Below are 20,476 nucleotides of genomic sequence, written 5' to 3'. Positions count from 1 at the left end.
TTGGCTTCTATCACAACCAAAACCAGATTGCTGCTCCTTTATAAGGGGGAATTTCATCTCCAGGTGGAGGGAGCTCTCTTCTCCATGATTGGAAGCTCTCACTTGGTCCTGACCTGAAACAGAATGGTATTTTTGACAGAGGAAAAAAAACCGCATGTGAATTTTTAGAACTTCTTTTTTTTTTTCCTCCTTTCTGAGAGAAAGACAACCTCCATATTAAAACGCAGTGGAACAAAGCTCACAGTTAACTCATTTGACAACCAACGTGGCTTCCAACAAGTGAACCAGTTGCAGCCCCTCTGCAGACCGCATTGATAAATTCCACCTGGAAGTACAACATCATGGGTTTCCACACCTGGTTACTCATATATTCACCAACTATTTTCTCCCTAATTATAAAAATGAAGAGGTCAGTCATAACATGTTTTTATAGTCAGTGGAGAGCTGGATTCGGAGTTTAGTTCACTCTCTCTCTCCTGCCTCCAGCACCATGTTACTCCCTCAGATCCTTCTGTCCATAACATCATGCACAGCCATCCAAGCCCCAGCTCCTCAGCGGTGCACACAGATGAGCTTCACCTTCCATCAATGAAACCACGGATTCCAGTTCCTTTGAGGCCCGTTCTCTCTTCTGAGCTTACTGCCAAAGAGCAAATCCTTGACCTGGGTCTAGTGGAAATTAAGAGGCCCAAGTGCATGGGCCATCATGTCCCCAGACATGCAACCAGGAGTGTTCAAGATGAACCAAAGGTGGGGAAGATGCTCTCGTCAGTCCACATACTGGGTCCTTCCCAAGTAAGGTATGTCGACAGACTGTATGATCCGTCCTGCAGTGCGTTCCTCAAAAATGATGATCTGCAGAAGAGAGGCACATGGAAAGCTCTTCATACAAAGGCTAAGTTACTTAACGACTTCTAAGGGTAAAGGGCATACAATCACTGCAGAGAAAGGAAGGATCATTTAAAGAGATCAATCAATATGACTTGGAACAGTCACTCTGATTCTTCAGCACCGCACAATGCAGAAAATGAACGAGCATCAAATCGGCTTCATCTCGATTTTGAACTTGATGCTGCACTGTGAAGTTTAGCTGAGATCTTTGTCATGTCTTAATGACTGTCAGAGCCACATTCTTAGCTTTAGAGCAGCACCTCCCCTCATTTCCACAGATCTGAGGAGCTACGTCTCCTTCCTTCACTACTGCCCTCGTTTTCAGCTGTAGCTAACTAATTAATGTACTGTATTTGTCTAGATCTTTGGTGCATGACCCTGAGCAGGATCTTTAACAATACACACACACAAGACATCAGAGCCTCTCACCTCATTGCTCCCTTTCCACAACCAGGGGCCAGGAAGGTACAGTGTTTCCTGAGGTCCAATTTTCCAGTAGCGGCCAAGGTTGTGACCATTGACAAACACAACTCCTTTTTCCCAGCCCTAGAATCAGGACAGCACACAGAATTAGTGAAGCAGCTGTATCTAACATCCTTACAGGAAATGCACTTGCACTCTTTCCGGTCACTTTCTGCAGGTTTTCTGCTTGCCTTCCTGTGCCATGTCTATAAAGAAGGAGGTAGGGATAAAACTTGCCCCTCCTTTATGTTTTGTGCCCATCACTCTTCAGCAAGTAGAAAACAAACAGCCCTTGCCTATCAGTGATCAAGACTAACCATTCATTAGCAGCTCTGCTCCGTCAGCACTGCATGTTTTCTCATTAAAGCCACTGCAGACAGAACAGCATTGCCTGCCAGCTTTAGAAGATTTTTTTTGCACCATCAAAATAATTTGTTTTCTCAAAGCACAGAGGAAGACTACAAGGCAGTGGCCTTGACTGGCTCAGAGCTGTGACACAAGGCTCTCTTCAACCAGCTTTTGCAAACCCTCATGAATCAAAAACGGTGGGGAAGGACAAGGACTTGCCTGTAGCTTCAAGAAAGTATCCTGTGGTTGATGCTCTATCCACAGCTTCCCACGAAAAAAAGCTGGACCAACAAAGTAATCTGGGACTGCGCTCCATCCAGCAGTGTGCCGCAAGCTGAAAGAGAACGGCCAAGCACAGCTAACAGCTGGGCAGCACCCAGTTCCAACACAGCCTCAGCATCATTTCAGAGCCCTGCTTACAGCAGTGGATGGGATCTGTTACACACAGCAAGGCTGCAGTTTCCTTCCATGCCTGATGGAAGGAGTTACTTCCTGCTGGTAGTGCTGAAGGCAATATCTTTCGCACTGCAAAATGGTGATGCTGTTAGCAAGCACCTAGCTGAAAGGAACAGGTGGAACATGTCTTGGTCTTCATTCTCCTATGCTTGCCATGCCACTGAAATGCCAGTCCTTGGTGCAAGAAAAGGAAATATGGAGTTTCACCATCTCTGCTGCCCTCTGGAAGCAGAGGACAAACAGAACAACCAACACAGAGCACCAAAGTCCCACAGAACCCTTACAACTGCATCTCTTGGATATAGGGAATCTATTGATCCAGTGCAGCATGACCACTACTGAACGATTCAAGTGAAAGCCTATGACAACTCCTTTCACAATGCCACATCTTCCTATGCACTCACTGCAAGCTGTGCTCTGCTGCTACTGGGCAATTGCCAGTGAGTGGCTGTGGTGTGGCCAAAGCTGCCCTGCAGTCACGGGTTTTGCACATCACCCCTCAGAAAGACCCCCTTCACACAGCACCTGTTAAGACTGTCCTTAAAAATTTCAAAATGTTGATTTTTTTTCCTCTTTTAAAAGCCTGCTTGGTTTCACATCACCTCTCCCTCCTTCCTACGCACGTTGCGGGAGCTGTGCTATCTTGGGGAACGCACATGTGTTATTTTCTGACATTAACAAAACTCAAAATAGTCTGTTTGGAACATTGGCCAGAGCCCACGGGGTATCTGTTGTCTTAAACCATGTGGAGAAAACAGCACTGTGGTCTGAAATGTTTTGGATAAAGGTATCAGCATGGAACTTAGCAAGGCACAGATTCACTCACCTACTTTTACATGGCGTTGCCTTTCTGTTACACGTGTAACTGCTGCCTCCCAGATTCTGCACTGCTGCTAAGCAGTTGGTTTCAAATGAGCAAGAACAATTGTTAAATCCCACAAACCTTTTCAAGAAGTCAGGTTTCATCTCCAGGCTGTAAATCTTGAAGTTCCTCAGGGGGGTTTTATTCAAGAATATGTCACCAATTAAGCCTGTAAGAGCAATGGGGGTAATGAAGAGTTGAAAAGCAGCTAAAACTGATAGATTCTCCTCTCTGAATGCAAGGAACAGCAGGAGATGGAAAGCAGCCACGCTCTGCAATGGAATTAGAGTCCATATGGTCCCATTGCTCATCCAGACTGAGTGGAGAACATTACTATACTTTGGCCTCTCCACTCCCTCCTTCGCTTTAACTCACTAGGCCATTAAAACACCCTCCAAGCAGAAAACACTGCTGGCATGCACAGCAGATGGGGTTTTGTTGTTATTGTTGGTTTTTCGTCAGCTGCCCACGTAGAGATTTGTTAAAGCACTAGATCAGTTACCTCTCTAATAGGAACAGCAAAATTTAGCACAGGGAAGCACTCACACCCAGGGCTGATGCACTGTTTTTCATCCAAAGATCTTAAAATACTTTAAGAAATAATTTCCCTCCAGCACTTCCTTGTTAGATACTCTGCACGTAGCAAACAGAGCCTAGGCCCTAATCGAGCCCCCTAATTGCAGGGCTGCAGTTGAGCCTGCCCAAGAAGTAGAGGCTTTATACACATACTCTGCAGTATAACAAAATTAGTACAGTCACATGCCTCGCTCCATTATTCTTTCTTGTATGCTTTTTGCATACATTTCCCCACTAAAATAGAATCCCGGGGTTTCAACCTCTTCCAGCTCCACAATTGTATGTAATGGACTTGAAAGTTTCAGCAAATGCTGCTCAACAGGGTGTAACTCGTTCCTCCTGAATATGCTGTGCGTTGTGTGAGTTTTAAAATGCTGTGATTCTCCAATATCAAACCCCAGGGGAGGACAGAGTTTAAAAGAGGTCTTTTCCTTCCTGCCCTGTGAAGTAACACGCTCAGAGAGCAAGAGAGTGGGTACCCTTCCATCACCTGGCAAAATCGAACAGAGCAGGATTCAGTGATGGCCTTGGGTTCAACTGCTGCCCTATAAAATGAGATGCCTTAATGCAATTTGTCAAGCAGCCGCTACTCTTCACCTACAATCACTGCAGACAGGGAGGGATGAACAGCAGTTCTCACAGGTTCCCTCTGTCACACCATTTCCCCCCGTCTCCCTCACGCCTTGGCTACAACTAACACAGCTGCATCAGTCTGCAGTTTGTAAATTACACAAGAAAGACAGTTTCACAGTACTTAAACCCAGAGAAGCATCTCGGACAGTGAGAGGCTCCATGAACAACAAACTCAACTCGCCTTTCCGCTGCTCATTCAGCGCCAGGCCGTAATTGACACGACCACGGTTCTCAACCAAGAGTCTTAACTGCCTGAATCCCTGTGAAGAAAGAAGAAACGAAGAAGAAATGGGAGAGCATCAACAAGAGCAGTGCACAGCACTAATGCCTGGAAAACAACTGTCAGCAGCAGTGCTGAAGAGGGGAAGTAGCACCAGGACTTCTGGCAGTCGCAATTCATTGCTTACTGATGGTCTCAACCTGCTCATAAAGGTTTTTCCTTTTCTTCCCCTGTTGAATTTTTAAATACCAGTTTGATGGAGAAATGGAGTTTGACATAGAGCAGGCTTTTGGCATGTAGCTTTGCCATGAGCTTCAAGAGCAGCACTGAGTATTCATGCCTGCTCACCTTACCCAAGGGGCTGTGCACAGCAAGAAGAACTTGGCAGTGAAATCATGCCGTGTTCCACTAGTGAAATGGTATCTCATTAGGGCACACCAACCATCCTCTGCATCAGAGCACCATACCAGCTAGTTAAATGGATGAGGTGGGAGGTGCCTTCTTGGGAGCTACATCTTATTAGAGGTTTTGGTTCTGTGTGCAACCTCCACCAAGTTACCTGTCCTTCAGGAAGGGAGAGCTCCACCGTGTTGTAGTCCAGCTCACCAACATACATGGTGTTCACAAACACCTGCATAACAGAGCACAAGAGACAAGAGCAGCATCTCATCAGTTACAGTCTTGTGTTGTGTAGGTTATCGGAGCAGTATCTGGGGAGAAAACTGTCTCCAATGGAGATTAGAACCTAGGGTCCACAACTCTCTCACTGATTCAGTCTGGGTGGAAAAAAAAAAGATTCAAAACATTTCTCAGAGCATTCAAAATTTAAAGATATTCTGAGTTTTAGCAGACCTCAAGCTGATTTACAAATGAAAAGGGATGGCACTAAGCTGAGAACTGAAAGAGCAAGTTCTAATGTAAAAACATCACATCTTACTGCATGGTCGACCCATTTGCTGCCTACCTGCTGAGGTCAGAGCATTTACATCAGTGCAAGTTGGCCCCAGGCTCCTCACCTGTGCTCGGTCCCGGACATGGTCTCTAGAATGCAGGTGTCCACCACCAAATATGACAGTCTCGTAGAGTACATATCCATAGGACTGCCCACTGCTATCATTTAGTTGGAGGTTCTCCATGTTAACTGGGAACTCTGATTTAATGGGCTGCAAAGGAAAAAGAAGTTGAATGGGAGAAGTGCTCTCTTAGCACCAACAGGTCACATAAAGGCAATTCACTTCAGACAGGCATTCCACTCTGCCACAGATCACATCCACTCTGGGAGTTCCCAGAGATCTGTTCTGACCTGAGCTCCCTTGTGACCCTATGAAAGCTACAGCAGTAAAGGCAAAGTACCAGAAAAAGGAGCCAAGGAGTTGCAAAGCTGGAATTCCAAGAGAACAAAAGCAGCAGTAAAAAGCGTAAGATAAGAAAATAGGTTTGCTTGACAAAACATCCTTATCCCTGCATACCAGTGCCAGATCTTTCCCTGCTAACAGGTGATGACTTTTCATGCTGAGGCGCATAAAATTGGTGGTACTACCTGTACCAGTGATGGTAACACATCCCAGAGAGAGATATATTGATGCAACAGGATCGCACCATACGACGCCTTGCTTTCAATCATGGGAGGGAGAGGCAGAGGCTGGCCTGCAATGCAGAAAGAAAGATGGAGCAACTATTTCAGATGCAAAAAGCCGACACAGATCTAAGGCCTCTCCAGACCTCTTCTGATCAATCTTTCCACTGAATTACAGAGCCCTGTATCTGCTGCCAAAAAAACGTGAAACAAGTGCAAGGGTTGAGTAAGAACTGCAGTCATTCTGCAACAACTGCCACTTGTCTGGGCCCAGAACAGTAAACACTAAGACATAACGAGATACAATATAGCCAGTGGTGTTTCCTTCAGATCTGCATTTATTTCCAAATAGCCACCATACATCTCAGGGTACAGTGAGATGATGCCAAGTGCTACCTGCCTGCTGATCACAGACTAAATACCCCAAATCCCTGGTCCTCCTTCCCATCTTTTGGAAAATGCTCCCAGACAGTCAATCAAAGCCACAGGGCTCCAGCAGTTTAGAATATTCTGATTTAGTGCAGTGGACTGCAACAGTATTTTGGCTCTAGGATTTATAATTACCAATGATTGTGCTGAAGAGTTGTCGGAGCTTGAAAAATTTTGATGTATAGTCTCCAGCCTCTGTCAGCACAGCATCGTAATCTGAAAAAGAAGCACACGTACCATCATTCAAGAAGTGAGAGCCCAAAACAATTCTCTTAGCAAGAGACAAGTTAAGGAAACTTGTACTCTATGATCTATGTCACTGTACCTAGGGACACAGCCTGGAATGGGTCTGCAAACAGGAAACATCAAAGTAAGCCTCCTCTGAGATAAGCATTTGCTTCAGAGCTACGTTCCAGCTCAGCTACCCGTGACCATGGGGTTGCACTGATTATTTCAAAGTGCTTCTGCAACTCTAAGTAGCCCAAAGGGCAGCCTGAGCTGCACTCTCACAGTAGGTGCATGAGCAAGGAAGTGACAGAGAACTCACCGTAGCTGGTGACATCTGACTTGTATTCATCAGTCTTCAAAGCACCATTCATGAAGCCAAAGTTGGTGCCTCCATGAAACATGTAGAGATTAATGGATGCTCCTAATTTCAGGATGCTTGCTACAGTATTCACCATTTCTGTAAAGGAAAGGCAATGCCAAGAAGTCCACAAACCAAGAAGCTAGGCTAAACCTCTTCTAGTAAAGCAGACTCAGACATTCTGGTCCTTCTCAGTGAGCCATGCCTGTGTAATTACAGCAATTTGTACTGTGATCTGCATTTAGCCCTCAATAAGGGCAGCACACCCATTGGCACACTGGGGTAGATTAATCCATGCAAATATACCTCTTGTACAGGCGAAAAAGTAAAACTCATGGACACAGGCAGGAGTTCTGCTCTTAAGCAGGACTACTCAGTCATACTCCTGAACTCAGCACAGCAATGATCCAATTACAAAGACAACTGCAGGAGGATGAAACAGGCATTAAAGTACACTTACACAGGTCTTAGATGCCCTTGAGGTGGTGGAGTTATTTATTTTAGTACTAGATTTCCTTCCTAACGAGCTTGTAAACTGCAGTAAAAATGAGTACTTATCAGGTGTCACAACTGCAGGAAGCTTAGGTTTGCCCTGTTCCCAGAACATTCATTCAGTAGACAAATGATGTTACTATGATGAGGGGTGCAGAAAGCTTCAGTGAAGATGATATTTTGGCAAAATGGGGTTTATATCAGCTCAGGAGGTGGAAGAGAGAACTTAAAGCACTTGTTACATTTTCAACATCAACAGAGCAGCTTGAGGCCTTGGAACACATCCTAGCTAATACCTTCAGATGTCTGGTTCTCTGCACAAGCTCAGAACGTCCCTCTTGGAGAAACAGAAAGAAAGCTGGCTTTGAAAAACAGGAATTAAAGAGAAGCTGTTTACCAGCACTGCTGAAGAAAACCCAGGGCACAGCAATATGTTCACTGAGACATTGGTCACTCACAAAGATTCACAGCAAAGGTTACAGATGGACAGAGCATCTGAAAAAGTTCTGTCATTTTTCTGTTACTGTTTGCAGAGGAAGAAGCCCCCCCTCTACAATACCACGTGCTGCTCACCATCTGCATCGAAGACATAGTGAGGGCCTCCCCAGTTATCAAACCAGCCAGTCCAGTACTCCATTACCATCTTGGGCTGATCTCGCTGCACCAAAACAAAAACAGAGTTACAATGGACAAAGGGAGTCTTGCATGCATCCCTCTTTTTATTCCTCAAGTGGGCAAAAAAATAAAAGTAAATCAGTGAGTAGCATGACAGTGTGGGACAGCAATCCAGAAATGGCAGCAAAACCAGAAAAGTGCAGCCAGAGGCACGAGGCAGCAACCACTGCACACCATCAGGTGATACCCACCAGTTCTGGATATTGTTGTTTGGTAGAGCTGTAGCAAAAAAAAAGTCTAACCAACTGTCAGTGTTTAGCTTTTGCTAGAAATAGGCATTTATAAATGTCTACTTATCAGCTATGCCACTGCCAGCTGAGGGCTTGCAGGTGCACTGCAGCCAGCGCTTGCCAAGGTGGGAACAGCAGACCTTAGCAGCTTAATGCCTTTTTAATGCTGCATATGGCGTTGGCAGGAAAAAATTAGCCTTTGCAGGAATTAGGTCTTCATTACAAAGGCTCTACACACAGAGCAGTTGCTTCCCATTCTTCACTGCTTGCCAGCTCCCTCAGCTCCTGCAGAATTCCACCTGGCCCCATCACCTTGCACAGAACAACTGCACTCCCTGCTCACGATATTTATTTCCAGTCAAGGCAATTTGGCCATTTATTTGATAGGGGCTTTATCTGATGCCGCATGAAATAGCCAAGGTAAGTGGCATTAAAGAAACTCATGTTTCATTAGGAGAAAACAACTGCAGGTGCCTGTAATAACCTAATTGCTCCAGGTTCAGACCAGCACTCAGTAATAGGTTTAATCACTCCATCCCCAGTAAACAAGTCAAAGAAGTTCTACTGACTTCTGGAACCAGAGATCATGACAAGGAAAAGGTAACACAGCCTCACATTCCTTATGAATATGAATGATAGGCTTCCTGTCTCCTAATTAGTAAGTGTGGCAGTGGAGGAGCTGCTTTTGCTGGGCTGTGTTTTCTGTATGCGTTCAGTTTGTGTGAAAGGTGCCCTCTGTTCATTTGCTGTGTGTGGTGGAATTTTCCTGGACCTGAAGAAAGCAGAAGCACACAAAGCAGAATCTCTTTTGTCTGAACAAGACAAAAAAGAAGTTAGTGATGGGATTCAGCTCTCAGCACGCCAACAGTAAGGCTGCATTTCACAGACTGAGCAAAAGCCAGGGGAAGAGATCAGAATAGAATCGATCGCGGCCAGGGGCACATGTCAGCTGTTCTGAACTTCCCAGGCTGACATCTGGAGCACGCAGAGCAATAGGGAGAGAAGAGGACAGAGAACGCAAGGAGAGAAAGAACCTGTCACTAAAAATCAAAATTTGCTCTTGCCTTGCCACCCCAGCATCACACAAGATACTTTCAGCATCAACTGCTCATCAAGCAATTCCCTACCTCTTTTTTCACACTGAGTCACATCTCTGACAGTGCAGGGAATTAGAGGTGCTCAAGCAATACACTCCGTGTGAATGCATTTCTGCAGCAAACATTAAATGCCAAGTAGGCTGGGCTGCTCGGAGGGCTGCAAGGGCACTGCACTGCTGGAAGGTGCTGCTGGGAACTTTAGTCAGCATCTGAGGACCACAGCCTTCAAACTGACTCCTGAGGGATTGCACAGCACCAGGATAAAAGAGCCTGGGGAAAAGAGCAGCGACCTTCTGGAGGAAGGGCAACTGCAAAGTAGGATGCTATTGGGCATCAACACTTGAAAGTGGAGTAAGCAATGGAAGTGGGCATTAGAGAAAGCAACACGGCTGCATCCCTGTTTGACAGTTACTTTTCTTAGGGATCAGATACACATATAATAACATCCACAGGAGCTCTTGTTAGGCAACTTATGCAGAGACCAGATTGCTCCACCAGCTTTGTGCTTTGGATGGTCTTTTGTCCTTACCACTGGTACACACTGCACTGTCACTACAGAAAACATGTTTGCCAAACAGCCTCGTGGAGAGCACCTTCTCCTGCCAAAGCGTGCTCATTTTAATTATTTAATCAATCACTGAATATTCAGAAAAGAATTACTAGGCACTCGAATCTGTTAGGCACTAAAGATGATCTACGCAGGCAGACCTACAAATTCAACCAAGGAAAGAGAAATAATTCAGTTTATTGCAGCTTGTGGCTTTGTGACAAATCACATCCATCACCAGATGTCAGTGCCCTGTTGTTTTACAGCAGTGGGTGCAATTGTGCCATACTCTAGTAGCTGGACTAATAGCCCTTCAATACCTTCTAATTTGTTATGTAGGACCCTTTTGTGGATCTAATTGTCATTAAAGCCCAAGTAATAAAGGGCTTGCTGCTTGCACCCAAAGAGTAACAAAAACTCCAACTATCCTCCCAAAGAATATTGTCTTCCAACAGAAGGAGCACTAATTTTCTGTTGAGATAAGCTGTCTTTAGACAAACAGAGTCTTTCTGCATCTTACCTGCACCGTGTCCAGGTATTTCAGTACACCAGGTTCCAACTTCTGAAAGTTAACAGTGGCCAATGCTGTCAAGAAAAGAAAAAGCTGTTACCAATTCAGACACTTGCAAAATGCTCTCATGCATGGACTCATGCATCAGCCCAGAGATAACTGGAATATCACCTGAACCACCTCCCCAAGAATTTCCCATCAAAGTCCTCACTGAGCATGTGGGACCTGAGGGGACCACAGCACACAGTGGAATACCTGCAGGCTGTGTTCTCAGCCACAGCATTCAGAGCTACAAGGAAGAGAGCATCAGAGTGCCTCATCAGCTTTAATTAGAGGCTGTAAAGCACCTGGAGATCCGCAGATAAAAGGCACCACATAAAGGCAAACTTATTATTAGTGTCATCTGTGGATGCCACACCAACCTCCCAGGCTTTAGCTGCAGGAATGGCTACCCAGGCAATCTCACTGCTTGTGATGTCTGTGGGGATGGGGAGAGGGACTGCAGTGGGAGTGAACCAGGCAGAAACTGTGAGTGGAAGATGGCTGTGTGCTCCTGCCCCATGCAGCACAGGGGAGCCAGCAGTGCTGCACGCTGCAAAAGCTGAGGCAAGAGCTGGCAACACAGCGACCTGCTGTCAGTGTCCCAGCCCCTAACAATGCTAGAATCGTTTTCATTTGCTGGGATGCTCATTTAGCGTATATTCAAACAAAGCAATAAAAGAAGAACTATTTCCAGCCCTTTAATCTGATGGAAGCAATGTTCATCTCATGCCTAACCTCACTGGCAGTAGCACTGCCTGGTGTGACACAGGAGCAGTGAGGTGTTTCATCTGCACCTATCCAGATTCTTTCTAGACCTCAGTCACTCCGTTTTCCCCAAAAAACTTTGAAATTGCAGGAGCAGTAGTGTGATTCTCTTGTAAAAAGTGACTTCTTACAAAAGAGCCGGCATGGGATCCAGCCCCAGTTGTGTCAGACAGAGCACTTCAAACAGAATACTTACAGAAGCAAAAGCTTACTTCTCTCTATATATACCTTGAACCTAATGGGCTGATCTATATAGTGTGCTGAGCTGAAGAATTCAGCACAGGCAAACACAACACGAGAACAAAACAAAATGTAGATTTAGCCTTGATGTGATACATTAGTTTGCAATCCTGAAGGCAATGCCTAATGCTGCTCCTTGTGCAGATTAACAGCACACCATTCAACACTGGACAGGGATGGAGAACCAGGCCCAAAGCCTTATTCAACCTTTCCACAGTAGGCAATGCTCCCATGCACACAGCTTTCCATCACGTTGCTTTAGCTTTGGCCTGGAGGGAACCTGGAGCTTTATTTTGGTGCCCATCAGTGCCCAGATGGGAACCAGAGCTATAAGGCACGAGTTTCTTGTCACTCGCTGTGCCCACAGAGGAATCAAAAAGCTCTCAGTGTGCAGCATGCTGGAAAAGGTAACTCTGAGCATGATGGAGCTCGGAGCTGGAAACACTCCTGCAGAAGGTGCTGAAGGCTGGATGGGGTGTTTCACACCTCCTGGACTGCAGTGAGAGGGTGACCCTACGTGGTCACAGCTGGAAACTGCTGTGCTCCAAAAGAATTAAAGCACTGCCTGGTGTGACACAGGAGCAGCGAGGTGTTTCATCTGCACCTATTCAGAACCCTCAAAAGCAGAGAGGCTGCCTCCGTGTGGGGCAATCCTGCAATCACTGCTACACCATGCACTGGGAAATAAACCTTTCTGAGAAGGGACTGCTGTTGTTCTGCATGTTTGCAGCCACCCAGGGCTGAGCTCTGGCCACAGCCACAAAGCAGCTGCTCTCCTTCAATGCAATTTCATTCAATTTCATCCGCTGCCCCAAGGAACAGCCTCACCTGCTTCTCCCAAGAGCTCTCACCTCCTTCCACTAAGCCAAATGATAACCCATTCTTGTTGTCTGAGGTCATCAGCAGCTCCACAATCCCCCTGCTTAACAGAGCCTGCATTAAAAAGAGGAAAAGCCAGCGTTAACAGCCCGAGCTCTGTATTTGTCAGGATATTGCAGTGTTAAAGCACGCTGTCACCATCTCTTTGTCTAACAATAGAAACTAATAGGAGAAAAATGCCCGTTTGCCAGTGAGCATATCCATCACAGGACAGCTGGGGTTCTTGGATAATCACATCTGAAAGAACTGATGGGTTCCTCAGTACCACAGAGCGCTGTATGCGGCACTCCCAGCTTTGTTAGAATGCATGCACACGCATGCTATTCCCACCAGGAGTGCTCTCTCACCCTCGTCCCTTCGCACTGTGGCTGATGTTTGAAAGAGGGATTAGGAACTGCTAGTAGCAACTTAACCCCTCTTCTCAGTACAGCTGCAGTCAGAGGAACTCCAGCAGCTCCAAGGAGCTTTGAACACACGCCTTCACCCTCCTTAATACCAAACCAGGAACTGCCAAATGGTGATACGAGCACCCACAGCACGTGTGCCGACTCGTTACGACCTGCTGCTCATTTAAACAGCCTTCTGCACGTTGCACACACCCACACACACTGTGCAGAAGAGACCTGAGCATCACATACAATCTATGTTAGAGATGACAAATTCAATTCAGGGTGGAAAAAACGTGTTTAGTTTATCGATCTGTCATCGCTGCATCAATACCCAAACGGATGCTGGGATCTGATAACAGAACTGGAATTTCTAGTAAGTTTTAGGATAACTCTTTAAGCATTTAGAGCTAAGTCTCTTCCTTTTTAAATATCCTTTCCATTGAAATACAAGCGCAGCATGGGGAAACAGCAGAGCTGGAAGGCATTGAAATGCACTGCAAGACTTCAGTGCGCAGCACAGAATCCAGGAATAGCAGCAGTGTCTGAGGCAGTCACAGGTGTGTGCTCAACTAACCTCAGGTCACTGCCAGCACACCCTCTCATGGCCTGAGATGGCCCAGCAGAGTGAGAGGAGGACAGATTTTCAGGCTTTGTGTGAATTGCACTGCTTGCTAAGTGCAGGTGTGATCTACTTGCTGCTGTTGGAGCTCAGGGCCCAAAGCACCACTTGAATCCAAGGAAGTCCTGCACACATCCAGCTTTCCCACAGCTTCTTCTGGAAGCATTGCACTTCCTCAGCTGTAAGCTGTGCACAATTCTAGCATACAACAAAGCAGCACCACAAAAACACACCCACAGGCCTGGTGAGGAAACGTTATCTGTTCTGACAAGTCTATGGAACATCACAAGCTCTTTCGTCACTGAGAAATGGAAAAGTAAGAAGGGAGCTGGCACGCTGCTCAGACACAACAATCTCTGTGCCCCATTCATCCGGGGCCCTGAAAGCCACTGACCCACTTGCTTGTCACGGGGCATGGGAAACAAGGAGCAAAACAACGCAGATAAAAAGAGGCAATCTTGACTTTATCAGTTGAGGTCAGCAGCTAACCCTAACGTATTTGTATGCATTCTTGCTATATATCTTTCCCAGCAGTATGAAATCACTCCAGGAGGTAGAGTTAGTGCAGAAGCAGGCACCCTGGGCAGATCAGGACTCCTGCCTTGATTGAAGAGCCTCCGTATTCTTGGAACAAGGAGATGACCTGCACCAGAACTAACCTCAGGGTAACACCTGTACACCCACAGGGTCTCAAAAAGACCTGATAATGCTGGGAACACGCAGTTCATAGGACGTACAACCTCTCTTCTCTACTGTCACACTTCAGGTATTCGATGAAAAGAAACCAAGAAACAAAAAACTTTGTAAGACAGACTGCTGATCTGTTACTTCCTGCCTTGCTATTGTACTGGGGAAGAGTGAGCAGGCCTGACTCATGTTAGATCTCCCTCCTTGGGTACTGGCCAACTTCATCACATAGCCTGGAGGCAGGGAGCAGTCCAATCCAACTGACAAGGGTAAGGGAGACTTAGGTAAAATTAACCTTCCTTTGGGTAAATTAACCTTCCTGATGCTGAACTTCAGATTACACGAGATTAGGAATGGAGAAACCCTTCTTTGATGCTGTCCAAGAGAAGCAAAGCAGGATTAGCAGGAGACAGCTTCTTCAAGGCCAGCTATGAATGATGGCTACTCCTCCATTTCTCTTACCCTCTTCTCTTGAATACACAGGAACTCAGACTGTCAGCAGTGAGAGGTGTAGCCAAAAGAAGTACCATGGAAAATCTAGATGGATTTAGCACTGATGCTTTCAAGGCTTCCCAAAGGCATGGTCAAATTTACTCAGAAGAAAGTACTGCAAGGAAGGTGGTTTGAGTGGGACTCACCACAGAAACAAGTAAATGTGCCAACATTACCATTTTCACGTAGGCCATGTAGTTTGGGTCTTTGGCATAGGAACCATATTCATTCTCCACTTGCACTGCAATGATGGGACCTCCTCTCTTGTACTGTTGGAAACAGAAGGGAGATGTTCACTGCGATTTCTAATCAGAAGGAGCAGAACCACAGCAGTGCTGGCTTACAGAAAAGATGCACACATCTGCACAACCCTCCCAGCACAACCAAACGTCTCCGACTGCAGAGCTGACATGGGCAACTACAGCAAACAGGGGTTGCCCAAGTGAAGCTGGTAGATTTGTCACTGCTTCGACCTGCTGCTGTGACACAGCCCGACACTCATCTGTGTACAAAGGGGCAATGGCTGTACTTGCCTGAAGAGGGACTACGATAGGCATGAGGCGATCAAAATAGGCATCCACTGCCTCTGTGAAGCCCTTGTATGTCGTTCTCAGCTGCATCTCTGGGTCCTGCAGCAGCCAACTACGAAAAAACCAGCAAACAGGATCTGTTAAAGCCTCGTGTCAAGTCCAGGCTGCTAGAGGAAACACCACTCACTGACAGCAAGTCACTTTTGGGCAGGAATAACCGATTCTCCTGTGTCACTTGGCTAAGCTCTCAGTGCAGGTCTGGACAACACAGGGAGTCACCAATGACGTGATCTTAACTCTGCTTAACTCTGTTCTCTCTTAAGCTTCTGCCCAACCAAAACACGCTCAGGTTGCAAGGCAAAGGAAGTTTTTCTACTTGCACACAAGCTAAAACCTGAATGTTAAGTTATGGTGGGTGCTTCCAACTTCAGAAACATGGCTGCAGAAACAAAGTTGCTGCAGCAGACGCTTGTATGTAGATAATGCAGAAGGCAAAACAATCCTGCCTGCTCTTCATGTGCTGTTTGCAACAGCGTAAGTGATAACTATAGAGGGGATTATTCAAGAGCAAACCAACAAGTACAAAAGGGTAAGCTTATCACTCTAAGGTTACTCCAGAATTGCCCGTATCCCCAGAGGCACCCTACAGCTAAGTGCTCTCTCATAAAACCCCAATCATCATTCAAATCAATGGTTCCAGTAATTGTTCCCATGGTCTCTTCTGCTGATTTACAAGATTTAGTTGGCTGTTTGGGGGTTAACACAGAAACAGGCAGTCTAAGAGCAGAAGCATGTACTGCTGTAACAATATAAGCAGAGGAAGACTGCACCTCCCCTGCCTCTGCAAAAGGCATCAGTGAGTTCTGCTTTCAGAGGTTGGGAAGACATCCAGCTCAGTGAACTCACAAAAATCACCTTCAAAGTTCTGTACCTGAACCGTGCAGGAGACAAAAGGCATTTTGAAAAGATAAATAAATAAAAGACTGAAAGAAAGAATCCCCAAGTTTCGTCACGTGTCTCTACTGAAGGAAAACAAGAGGTGTGTAACCAGGCACTGGTTCCACTGGGATCCAGTACCCAAGCAAGCCTCAGTACTGACGTACTCAGCTCAGCTCCCAAGGGCTCCTACCAACAAGCAGTGTGCTTTAGGAGAAAACACAGCCGGAGTTCGGAGAAGCTACAGGACCTTAGGACTTTATCACTGCCTGTCAGATCACACATATCTTCCAGCAGGACTTTTAAAATGGACCTGAGATTAAACGAATCCTTTCATCAAGCTGCAGATGCTACTGATTGTATTATGAAGACAGTCAACTTGCAACAGCAATGAAGACAGATTTCCTCAATTCTGTTTTCCTGCTGTAACCATTATGTCATAACAGCTGTTGTTTTACAACGTAATTCCTCCCCCCACCAAAAATAAAATAAAAGGATTACATCTGCAGGCTTACTATCTTTATTCCACAGCAGAGTTCAACAACACGATGAGCATTCACCTGCACTTACCTGGGCAGGCCACCGAGGTCCCACTCTGAGCAGATGTAAGGTCCAGGACGCAGAATCACCCACAGCCCATTCTTAGCTGCCAGGGAAAGGAAGGCCCTAGAGATGCAGACACTGTGATTACTGTCTGACTGCAGCATCCCTACTCCAAGTTCCCCTAATACACCAATCACCATGAGAATTTAGGTACCAGAACCAGAAAGGAATTGCTAGGTGAAATGATTACACTGGATTGATGCTAAATTTGTAAGCTCCCAGGGGTCTGGGAAGCAGGGGAAGAAGTGATGGTCTCCATCACCAGACCAAGGCAAGGCTTTGCTTCAGAAGCTGGAAATGCTATCTTCACCCAGAACCAACACGCACACCCTCCCCCCAGTATTTAATGACAATATTTGCACCACATACTCCAGATCCAGGTTCTCACTGAAGTCAAACTTCCCTCGTGTTTGTTCATGAAGGTTCCATGGTACATACCTGAAAGGCAAAGTCAGGGCAGTGACAACGAAGCGCTGTGTTTGTGAAGCACAGAAGAAAAAAAGCTGCGTGCTCCACTTCTTAGTAACAGATTCAGGGATTACAGAATGCACACATTACAAAGTCCCTACTTAAATATTATCTGTGCCTCTTTCCTTTTTGTCATGAGCCCCTTCCTTGCTGCACTCTTTTCCTGTACTCTGCAGTACCTGAGTTTCTCAAGACCACCAAACACAGTGAGATCAGCAAAGAGGAACAGCAATCACTGTCTACATTTAAGCGACAACCTAAATTTGAAGACACTGCAGCTGTGTAAACCACAGACAGATGCTAAAGGGGCTGGCAGGACAAGAAACTCATCTTTTGCCATGGCAAGTACCAACAGACATCACCAGGCGCCACCACATCCCCAGCAGCCATCAGGGCTGTAGGCACATATCCCAGGGATAGGAGCGAGCACACTTACGTTGTGAGGGTGTTCAGACCACACGCCTTCATCTTCAGCATGCGATCTTCCCAGTATTCCCTGGGGACTCGGAAATAGTGCATTGAACCTCCGAAGATACGGAAAGGCATTCCCTCCAACAGGAACTGCGAGCGCTCCGTCTGCAGCCCCAGCGTCCTGCCCCACAGCCGCAGCGGGACCAGCTCGCTCCAGTTAAACCTGGAAGAGAAAGGGGGAAAGGTGAGCAGCCAGCCTGCAGCAAAGGAGCACGTCCTCCTACGAGGGATTCGTCGCGTCACCCCCTCAGTTTAAAGGGAGATTCAGTTCATCACTCAGGAAAGACGGCGTCTGCTGTCATCACAAACTTACGTCCGCCTGCATTCCTTAATGAAGAACCAGACCAAATGAGACGTCGGGTTCTGAAGCACTTACTGGCTGGAATGCTTATAGCACAGCTCCATTCAGGTCAGTTCCTGCATGCAGGAAACTACTCCTATTGCCTCGCACTGCTCCCCAGTTCATTTTGGCTGAATCAAAACAACCTTCTTATCAGCTAGTCCAGATCCAAAGCAGCCACAGTGCCTCCATCAGACCACCCCAGTTCCATACATGAATACACAACAGAGCTGGACAATAGTAGCTTGTTCCACTGAGACATCATCACAGCCAGATGCAAGAAATGAATTCCAGTCTCAAGAAAACAGCAACCCACACATTTCAGAAAAAGTCACATTTGGAGAGGAAAATGCCCCAGCCTCTGGCTGTGTTCTATACTAAGAGCAGAGCGGGTGTTAGCAGAGGGTGAAGGTTTTCAGAGCTCACAGCCTACAGGGATTACTGCCCAGGAGCCTGCAGCCATTACCTGTCCTCCAGCATGAGACAGGGACACTACAAGGAACTAAATCTAGGGCTTCCCACATATGGCAGGGCTGGCTGGCAAGCACAGAGTACCTGTGTACAACAGCATTCTCACAGGGCTCTGAAACAACAGGCGGCAGGCATGGGTAATACCTGGAAAAGCAAGTCTAGGTTAGAACTCACTGCTTTCAGTCAATGAGTACTCATGCATTTATCAAATCATTTACAGAAAATGGTGTTGAGCAAAGACTTAGTAATGTATCCCATTCAGAAGGTGGTACAGGAACAGCAGAACTTTTGTGAAGACAGCACAGCTGCAAAGAAGAAGAAATCAGCATGAAATGAATGGCAGTCGTATTGAAAGGATGACTGCCTGGATAGGAAAAGCATCAGAAATGCCCACCACCAGAAGCTGAGCACAGCCAGGGAATGATGACTTAAGGCTGAGGAGCAACAGCACTGTCCTGAGGAACTGGTTGGGGGAGCCTGAGGAAGGAAGCTCAAAAGTTCAGGTGATGTGAAGCTCCAATTTTGGAAAACAGTATACATCAAATCTGTTCATGAGCCAGACAAAGCCCTGAATTACACCTGCACACAGCGCCAATGCAAACAGTGTCACCGGAGGCAGAAGGAACACGGTGCTCAGGAAGCATATGTGGCCAGATAAAAATAAACTAATCACTTAATCTCATCTTCTTAATCCTGGCCATAACTTGGCTGAAAAGTCCCCTCCGAGTTTCCCACCTCCCAGCTCCAGCAGCTTCTGTCACCAAAGAGGCCTGGGAGGACTGAGGTCCTCTCTGCACCCCAGGTGTGATGGAGTTTGTTTATCGCCCTACACCATGTGCTCAGGATGGGGAGAATGCTGGAAAAGAAAGTCAGAAGTGGGGAATAAAGCCCGGGGGCTACGAGCTGTCTTTGGCAACACTAAAGGATGCGCTTCAGAGGACAAAGGACTTTACAGCTAATCCCTAAGCCCTACTTAGAGCTGCCCAAGAGGAATTTGTTGTTTATTTCAGGCTTCTTTTGACTTCAGAAAAGTGAAAGCTTCCAGCTGCCTTCTCGTGCCCACATGGCAGTGACCAGCAGCGCATTTCAGAGTGCTTTACTTTCAGGTGAGCCGAGCCACGGGGCAACGCTCCGTGCCAACCAACGGCGTCCAATGGATCCACTCTCGGTGAAGCCAGACTCCCGTGCTCCCACCGCCATCGCTTCGCAATGACACGGACACACGCGGACGACGGCCGGCAGAGCGCTCAGATCGATGCGCAGAGGACGGATCCATGGGCGCTCTGATGCAGTGCATGAGGTCAACGGGCGGCACGCCTTCAGCACCCAGCGCTTTCACAGCAGGCAATAAATAGTTATCATTTTACCGCCGTGTTTATTTCAAGCCCAATCCATTGGGCGAGCACCTAACAGCCGATGTGCGCTGCGATAACCGGAGATGTTCCTTTGATCCCCGCCCCTGAGCGCCCATAAAGCAGCGGCCAATTCATTCTCGTGCTGCACAAAGTTCACAGCGCTGCGCCCATCGGCAGCTCCCAGCTCCTGCGGGGCTCAGGTGCGCTCAGCACGGCCGCAGGTGGCCTCGAACCCGGGGCCGTCGCACGGCTTGGGCGCAGCTCCCCATTATCGGAAAGAAATTGACGATTGTTAGTTATTATTATTATTATTGTTATTATTATTTTTAATCTAAACCTTCATTTCTCGGCCCCGCCCGCCCCCAAGTCCGCCCCCAAGCCCGCTTCCCCCGGCCCTCAGCACCGATTGAGCGGCGGGGCCGCGGCGGCTCTCACCTGCGTGCCAGAAGCCACAGCACGAGGAGGAGCAGCGCGACGCCCCCGAACCGCCGCTGCCGCCGCCCTCCGCACGGCCACATGGCGGCCGCCCGCGGCCCCGCCGCACCGCGCCGCACCGCCACCAGCGCTGCCGCCGCCGCCGCCGCGCCCCCCCCCCCAC

The 20,476-nt window shown here is 47.1% G+C and overlaps 1 protein-coding gene across 1 annotated transcript; it reads right to left on the bottom strand.

Moving 5' to 3' along the window:
* Positions 1-157: 157 nt before the first annotated feature.
* On the bottom strand, positions 158-20,396 carry LOC122186012 (beta-galactosidase-1-like protein 2). Its single transcript, XM_042882262.1, has 20 exons — positions 20,314-20,396; positions 18,608-18,667; positions 17,678-17,875; positions 17,143-17,211; positions 16,741-16,836; positions 15,238-15,346; positions 14,881-14,973; positions 12,490-12,571; positions 10,601-10,665; positions 8,105-8,189; positions 7,001-7,138; positions 6,589-6,669; positions 5,989-6,095; positions 5,465-5,611; positions 5,008-5,079; positions 4,410-4,488; positions 3,101-3,188; positions 1,921-2,035; positions 1,321-1,437; positions 158-855 (listed from the first exon to the last, which is right to left on the bottom strand). Exons 1-20 carry the CDS (start codon positions 20,394-20,396, stop codon positions 769-771), a joined length of 1,971 nt encoding a protein of 656 aa, XP_042738196.1. The 3' UTR covers positions 158-768.
* Between the last annotated feature and the right edge of the window lie 80 nt (positions 20,397-20,476).

This window comes from Lagopus leucura, unplaced genomic scaffold (genome assembly GCF_019238085.1).
Source record: "Lagopus leucura isolate 7727_CA_CO unplaced genomic scaffold, USGS_WTPT01 Super-Scaffold_100034, whole genome shotgun sequence".
In the NCBI taxonomy this organism is placed as follows: Eukaryota; Metazoa; Chordata; class Aves; order Galliformes; family Phasianidae; genus Lagopus; species Lagopus leucura.
This window is presented reverse-complemented; position numbering and strand designations above follow the sequence as displayed.